Source organism: Charadrius vociferus, unplaced genomic scaffold, assembly GCF_000708025.1.
Source record: "Charadrius vociferus isolate BGI_N301 unplaced genomic scaffold, ASM70802v2 scaffold160, whole genome shotgun sequence".
In the NCBI taxonomy this organism is placed as follows: Eukaryota; Metazoa; Chordata; class Aves; order Charadriiformes; family Charadriidae; genus Charadrius; species Charadrius vociferus.
Window position 1 is genome coordinate 435,990 of NW_009646358.1, and position 8,595 is coordinate 444,584.

Below are 8,595 nucleotides of genomic sequence, written 5' to 3' on the forward strand. Positions count from 1 at the left end.
GGGTCTCCTTCCCTTCCTTTTCCTTCCCTCTTGTCTCTTCATGCAGATAGTGAAGAGTCTCTGGAGACTGTAGGAAGCAAAGCCAGCAAGTTAAGCATGGAACTTACAGTTAGTGTGACTAGTGACAGCCAAAATGCAGAAGGGAGGGAGAATTGAGCTGGGGCATTAACAATTCAGGTTACAAGTACTCCAAGACTAAACTTTTTGTAGAAGCTAAAGTCAGTAACTTAAATACACTAGCTAACCTGGTTTTAGAAAAAGGTAGTAAAGTTTAGTACTGTTCATTAGATTTTCACTTTTTCAAGATGAATAGGCTGTGTCTGTTAATTTTGGTAAGGCTGAACCTATTTTGGCTAGAATAAAAGATCGCACTGTTATGATATCACCAGTATTTGACAATATTTGTTTTGATGACTCTGAGCTTCTTCAGTGTTCAGTGGCTGCAGATGGATTTGACTGGGCATTCTGCTGCCTTTATGAACATTTACCAGCTGAATGGTATGCTCTTAAAGATTAAATAGCTCCAGTGCGGTAAGTATAAATAGCATTTGAGAGTGAGCCAAAGTATGTGATATCCAATGTAGAGCTAGCAGAGAGAAGATGTTTCACAGGTGGTGGGATAGATACCTATGAAGTGCATGATATCTTGATAGTTAGTTTGGAAGTATGGGCTCTTTAGCAGCCCTGAAAATCTCAGTATATCAGTTACAGGGTTGTATAACAGAATCTGCCTTGTGTTGATCCTGCTGTCAAATCTTCAGGCAATCCCCGAGTCATTGGTTTTTCTGTCTTTGTTCCTTAGCTAGGAGTGTGGTAGCAATATTTGTTGACTGTAAAAGATGAACTGTAGGCCCTCTCCATGCTTGTCCAAGAATATGGAGTGAATCTCAGAACTTTGCTGGACAGTTGCATATCTGAGCTGTGAGGACTCACATGGATTCCTGTTGTGCAGTTCTTCCTTTGGAGATGTTGGAGTGACATATGATTACCATGATCTTGGACAGCCCTTTTCAACCCTTATCACTTGTGTTTCACACAAAAGCAAGAAAAAGACATGAATGCAATACACACAGCTGGTATACCTAAAGTGGCCCCTTACTGCTAGGCCTAGGATATAATGTATTTTTTTCTGTTCCTGATATCTCCCTTAACTGCTCATATTATTTTACATATTCCACACAAGATGGTTGCCAGTACTATGATACCAGCAGCCATCTCGTACTGAGTATATAAACCCACTTGTTTCATTGTTCTACAAGGATGTCAGATGTTGACTGTCCCTCAGCTATTAACAGCCATCTATCAAACAATATTAAAAAACCTCACAAGATATGAGATATAGTTATCATATTTTTCTAGTCCCATCTTATTTTATTGGGTTTGCACAGCAAGGTTTTGGTAGTGGGGGATGTTGCAGGTGTGGCTTCTGTGAGAAAAGGTGAGGGGCTGCCCCCATGTTGAACACAGCCTGTTCCAGCTGACTCCAAAATGCACACAGTGCTGGCCAAAGCTGAGCCAGTCAGCAACACTGGTGGTGCCTCTGCAAAAATGTATTTAAAATAGGGTAAAAAATGCTGCTTACCAGCTGTGAGTGAGAGGAGTGAGGAAGAAATATGAAAGAAACAGCCCTGCAGACACTAAGGTCAGTGAAGAAGGAGGTGGAGGAAGTGCTCCAGGCACTGGAGCAGAAATTCCCCTGCAGCCCATGGAGAAGACCATGGTGAAGCAGGTTGCCCCCCTGCAGCATGAGAAGAACCATGCCAGCCAGATATCCACTGGATTATCTGGAGTGTCTTTAGTTACTAGGGAACAGCACTAAAAATTCTATTGATGTGTATTTTTTTAAAAGTAATGATGGTTGGAGATATTCTAGAAGACCTGAAAAGAAAAAAAAATGAACATTGCACTTATCTCTGTAAAGAGAAAGGATGGTAGGACATGAGAATTATAAATCTACTAGCAAGACTTAAATGTCTAGGAAAAAGCATTTGATTATTCTCTTCCACTGTAAAAATGAAAACTAGGGAGCTTTGAAAGAAGCCAGTAACCAGTTTCAAAATGAACGTGAGGAGGAAGTATGTCATTTTTCCCGTAGCAGAACAGAACAGCAGGGCAAGAGCTTCCAAAAGGTATCGTGGGTCTTAAAACTTGCTGTCATTTGTGGGGATACTGGACAGTTATGGAAGAAAAACCTACTCAGAGTTAGTAAACAAAAGTGAATCACAAAAATATGCAGAAAGTCCTCTGACCCGAAAACAACTGGGGGGCTGTGAAAAGTAATATATGTACTTGTCTTGTTCTTAACCTTCCCCAGGAATAAGTTTGCAGTCACTGTGAGATACAGAATACTAGGCTAGACGGACTGTTGATCCAGTGTGGGCGTTTTCTCATGTTCTTGCACCTTTTTCTTTTTTGTTTTGGTATCTATTAATAAGCACATAAAAGATACTACAGACAATATACATTTGTCTGAACAAATCATGTCAAACAAGTCTATTTTTTTTCTCTAACAGGGTAGCATGCCGTGTGCAAAGAAGAAAACCAGCAGTAATTAGGAGAAATATGAGGAATAAACAGCTACAGAGGTGCAGGTTGGGGAACATACAGCTAGAAAAAAGCTGGGAGTAACAGACTTTATATGAGTCAACATGGCTGTGCAGCTGGATGGGAAATGATGGCATTGATCCTTCTCTTCTACTGCTAAGTGCTCTTCTGGGGTTGTGTTTTGAGTTCTGGGACTGTACATCAGGGCAGATGTGGAGCAATTGAAGAATCTGAAGGATAGGAAACAGAATGAATAGAGTTCCTGCAATATGTGACAATATAGAAGAGATAGGCCTAAACAAGGTTTTGTGATTTGTAGAAGAGATGATCAAGAGGAAATAGACCAACAGTATTCCAAACACGCTAAATGCTATGTTAAAAAAAAAAGTGTGAGGCACCCCACTGAGTCACGTGGACGTACTAACTTGGGTTGATGCTATATTAGAGATGTTGACACATTTCTCCATTCCTCATGGTGGACGTGGCCAAAACCCCATCCTTCAGATTCTATCTGTGAGATTGAAACGTCACATGTCATCACCTCACATCATGTGAGGCAGGTTGTGAATTAATATTTCAATTCTGTTACTTGAAAATCCATTTACACTTTATTCTTTATTGCTCTGCACCATTACCAGTGGAGGCAATGTATGTCTACTCTGTAGTCATTTACATAAATGCTGGAGGTGAAAGCAATGAAGAATCGGTTCAGTTAAAACACAAAGCTGCTCTGAAAATTGACTGTAAGAATATTATTAAAGGTCTCTGTTTATTTACATCCTGAGAGTTTCCTGTGTTAAATATGCTTGGTTAGCAAGCAAGCAGCCAGCTGCCAGCCCTGGAAAATTTTATGTGAAGATATGAAGGAAGTTTCTAGCACACAGTGGAGCATTGTGTGGTGATTGCTAAACTAGTGTAATAAATCTGCATTATGCAGTGCCATGTGGACTTCCCAGCTTAAGTTCAGTTCAGCATAGCTGCTGGCCTTTTGAAGAGCTTCCACACTTACACTGGTTCATGTGTAGTCGAGTTGGGTGTGTTTGTTCTGGACCCTCAGAACTTTTGAAGCATTGGCTGTGTCCTGCAGAGGTTTCTCTTTGAATTCCGTGTAGATATTTTCCAGGAATCCACTGGATTTTTTTTTTTTTCTTTTGAATTCTCCCCAGTGTGTAAGATTTTGCAGGACCAGTTTTGCTCTTGGCATGTCCAGGGCAATGTCATTGCTTCTGAAGGATTCAGGCCCATAACCACCACAGTATTTAGCAGTCTAGCTCCTAGTGAGGAGGTATATACCCGTTTGCTTTAGTGCAACTGTGCCAGTCAATCTGAGTGCCTTGTCACAGGAAACTGGCAACTTGTGTTGTTAACGGTGATGGCAAAGAAAAAGAAGAAAGAATATGCCTTTACTCTCCTGGACCTGTGATAGGGCTACGCACAGCAGAAATGAAAGGTATTGAAAACATCTTTTCCTTCACTCAAGTCAGAAAATACAGCTTTTAATGTTGAGGGCATGCCAGTTCATCTGGTGAAGGAGCAGGGGAAGCAGAAATAGGAGCGCTTCAACAAAAAGTGCAAAGAGTTTGAATAAATGGGCAACTTTACCTTAAATTCTCCCTTCTTGGCCTAGACCAGGCAATGTGGGGGTAAAGGAGAAATGCTGCCCCATTCAAGAATCGCTCATTCTGAAAGAGCTCACAGGCCTTTCTTGCCAGACTTGAGCATCGTGGTGAAATGCAATGCCTTGCAGGTAGCCGAAGTGTGGATGCATGACTACAAGTACACAGTCTACTTTTCATGGAATCTTCCAATTGAGGTGGCAGTGTTTCTTTGTGTTTCAAATTGGAAACAAAAGTCTAAAAGTGGTCAAATAAAAGCATGTGGTCATGCAGAAAGAGGCATAGTGTGGTTATAAGAGTCACTGTGAAAAAAAATAAATTAATATTGATATGTTAATAATTATTGATACGGATGGCATCCAAGAGCCATGATGATAGACCTGTTCCTCTTAGGCTTAGACCAAGAGCTGATGCCTAGCTTAAAGAATATAAAATGAAATTGCTTGACATGCATTTTAATTTTTTTTATGGGAAAGTAAGGAATATTTTACCTAGAATATTCATAATTTTGCATGAAATGGCATGTCTCTGGTGATCTGGGTCTCCCTGAATATCTTTTAAATAATGAAAATGAAACTTTAAATAGAGAATTCAATTACTCTTCATCACATACCAAACGCCTTTTGTTAAGTGAGATTTTCTCTCTGCAGCCCAAAGTTCTGCTTTGGTTTTCCTGGAAGAAAAAGGGGAAAGTCTTATAGCATCCTTGGAATGTTGAAAAGTAGTAATACCAGGAAATTAAAAACTTTCCTTTAATAATAATTGTCTAAGTCCTTTAAATTACAGGGTTTTTTTTCTCCTTTTGATTAAATTCAGTACTTCTGAACATGGTTTTAACTTAAGGGCCTGAATTTTTCAATGGAATATATGGATTTTTTTCTGCAGAGATTAGCAGCATAATTTGGAAATCATGCAGACATGAATCAAGGCAGCATGCAATACACTGGAAGTCAGGCCACCGTTTGCAAATGTGAGAACTAATAATCAGCACTGCAGTGACTTCTTAATATAGGTAGACATTTTCTAGAGCCAAGCTTGCATACCTTGCTGGAGCTGGGCAGTGGTACTCACCTGTTTGGAGCTGTGTGGTAACTTCTGACATGGTGCTACATGGCACAATGTGGACGAGTCTTTGTAGGACCTTAGATTTGCCTCTGATTTTTGCTGTCATGAATCGTTTATACAAAGGTAACCTGAGATTTCTTTTCTAAACCCATATTGTATCTTGCACTTCAGGATTCGGTGCAGAGCTCTGAATAAACTAGCCTTGCTCTCAGGACAGTTTCTAAAATTAGCGGTGAGGAGTTGAAAACAGGATTGCTATTCCTCACAGTAAATTTCCTGTTTTATTCTGCAGCTGAAAAACACATTGAAAGAAGACATCTGTATTGATCACGGCCATGTCCCTGGAAACACGCCAATTATGTATCCCTGTCATGCATACTCACCACAGGTAATGCAACCAACTGATCAGATCTTCATATATGAGTGGTTGCTAACGGTTCCTTTCAAGCCTCCACAGGGCCATGAAATAGGCACTTCAAAACTTTTACCTCTGTGCTATATAAAGGGGAATATTAACCTATATTTCATTAAATTCTGCTCCCCAATGCAACTAGCACAAGGGCAGGTTCCCCTGGAGATCTAAGTGCATTAAACTAAGGCTTTTGTTTTAGCCATGCCTAATAATTGTGAGACCTCGTGTTGATACTGATTGATCTTGTTGATTAACAGAAGATCAGTGGGATGGATGGGAGAGAAGTGGAGCTCTTCCTCACACCTCACTGCCTGTCCTCTCAGTAGGAGGGAAGCTAAGTGTTACCGTTCAATTGTAAGCATCTTGTTTTTTCTCATTGTAAAGCAGGAAGGTGTTGTATAGGGTCAAATTCATCCTGGTTTAATTACTGAGAGATCAGTTAATGCTGGTGCTGTACAGCTGATACCTCTCAATATCAGTTTTGGAACTGTCTGTTGTCATCTGCTGATGAGATTTCCCTGGTATCTTAATTCACTGACAGTAGTGTCACCTTCCATTTCAGCACACCTTTTATCACAGCACTAGAGAAATGCATATAGAAGGTTTACGTGCCCAACAGAATACAGTTGATAGATGCCTAACAGACCCTGGGAATGCGGACCTGCCAGTTATAGAGCAATGTGACACAGCTGTGAATAAAGGCTTGAACTTGCACTGGGAATTTAAACAGGTACATGGATTTCTGTATCCCCACATTTCAATAAGCTTTTGTATTATAACAAATCCTTAGACACATTCCTTGCAAAGCAGTTTGCTTCTGAATAACATTGCTTCAATTTCAAGGCTTGCAGGTGCCACTGCAAGAGTTATGGTGAAGCTGATTGAGTCTTCAGAGGTGTGTGATGTTAAAAACAAGGGGGGTGGTCACACAACTGAAGCTGACAGAGTTACCAGATTTTAACCAGTTCTTAATTGTTATCTGAACCATAGCCACTTATTTGTCCTCCAACTGTCTGTTGGTCTTGGTGGAATCAGCTGCTTTAAGCCTTTTACTTAGCGGTTTAAGTCTTTTCATTTTCAGCTGGGCTGACTGAAAGCATTTACTTGCTCAGTTATCACAATTCAGCTAACGGACAAAGAATGTGCAAGCCCAAGTGCCTCTGTTGCTTTTGATGGTCTGACTACACATTGTGAACTCTCTCCACTGTCCACCATCTGTCTTCCCAGCCTCTTCATGGGACTTCTGCGGTCTTAGGGAAAAAGAGGGCTGATGTCTCGTCCCGCTCACTCTCTGGTACCATCTCCTGTACCAGCATCTGAGCATGGAAATCCTTGTTGGAGATCAAGCTAGGTTCGTCCTTTCAGAGCTCAGGTTACAGCTGACAATTAGAGCCTTCACACCTTCACATCATGTTCACTTGTCTCCATTTGTGCAGGATTTATGCCAGCTGATGCTGGCAGGCGTAAGATCCCAAACGATACTTTCATCTTCTGTATTCGGTGCCCCTGAATACAGAGTATGATAATGCTAGCTTGGTCAGATAGTCTAAGACAGATACTGCCAGGGTGCTGGAGCAGGATAAACAGGCAGCAGCAATAATAATGGAGCTAGAGGTAGGAAAGGAAGCCATACAGCTTCTTCTCTCTCAGGGTTCAAACCTTATTAGCTTTATGTAATTAATGGTTAATTAATTTTACATGTAATGTATGGGCCTGCTTACTGTATCCTTCTCAGTGAAAAAGTAAGGAACAGACAAATCTTGTGAGAGAGTGGTAGAGGAGAGAGGTATTGAATTGGTGAAAGACAAAGGTTTCAGTGGTGTCCACCAAATAGTATAGACCTACATGGTCTGCAGAACTTCCTCTAGCATGGGCTTTCCTTTATCTTTAGTCTGATATGTAGCCACAAAAGTTAGAAAAAAGTTGCAGGTATGTTTCTGGAAGATTTAGACCCACCTTAAAATTAAACCTTCAGTTCCTCATGTGCACTGAGCATTATCAGTGAAACAAATGGCTGCGTGAAGGAGCTGGTTAAGATCCTCTTTGTTCTAGAGTCCAGCCTCTTATGAAAATCCTCATTTCCAGTGTGATGAGTTGACTTTATCACACCCCATCCCATTCACAATAGCTAGTACTGAAATACTGACCTAGAGATAAGAAACAGATGTTCTCTCACCTATTATTAGCTCTCTTTTTTTTCAAAATGATGCAGTATTAAAATTTACTGAAACGATTTTTTGAACTGTAAAAAAACCCACCAAACACCCCACAAAAACCAAACACCACTTCCCCCTCTCCCAACTCCAACAGACAGACACAAAAATAAAACACAAAGTAAACCTCTAACTATATTTTAATATGCCTTGGAGAGTTCCATAAGCTGTCATGTGTCATTAGCCTGAGAAAAATGCAACATTTTTATTTCAGGTCTGTGACCTACTGGTGTTTCTCATTTGTAGAGGCCAAGAATATTGCTTCCTGACTGACTACTAAATTTATAAGCCCTCAGCTTCTCTCGTATTTCCTTTCCTTTTGTAGGGATCAGCTGTAATCAACAGGAGCACTAAAAGATGCCTTGAAATCACAGCAGACAGTTTCATACAGACTTGTAATGCCGACCTGCATGGGACAAAGGTGGAATGTGCAACACACAGTGAAGGACTGGGGAAAGACAAAAGACCTGCAACAGAAGACACAGCACTCAAAGCATTGGCTAGAGGAGTTTTTTTCTTGAAAATTGCTGTGTTCGTAAAACAGCACTGAAAGCAATGATTTCAAGCGTTTGTTTACATGGGATTTTACAATGTAGCAATAGTTACTGCAGGAGATATGAGCTACTCACACAAAGGTGCAGGTTCATCTCCTCACATTCTTGGGGCATAACCACCCTGAGTTTCCTCAGTTAGGAGAGGGATTGTCTTTGCTCTCTTTTCTCTCACTGGGGAGAAGCAGTTACGT

At 40.7% G+C, this 8,595-nt stretch overlaps 1 protein-coding gene across 1 annotated transcript in view; it reads left to right on the forward strand.

Moving 5' to 3' along the window:
* GALNT8 (polypeptide N-acetylgalactosaminyltransferase 8) overlaps positions 1–8,371 on the forward strand; it is a 17,862-nt gene extending 9,491 nt beyond the window's left edge. Inside the window, 7 exon segments of the mRNA XM_009894261.1 lie at positions 320–498; positions 2,315–2,333; positions 4,172–4,357; positions 5,518–5,613; positions 6,200–6,367; positions 8,176–8,231; positions 8,233–8,371. Coding sequence (XP_009892563.1) covers positions 320–498; positions 2,315–2,333; positions 4,172–4,357; positions 5,518–5,613; positions 6,200–6,367; positions 8,176–8,231; positions 8,233–8,371 — 843 coding nt within the window.
* Positions 8,372–8,595: the final 224 nt, after the last annotated feature.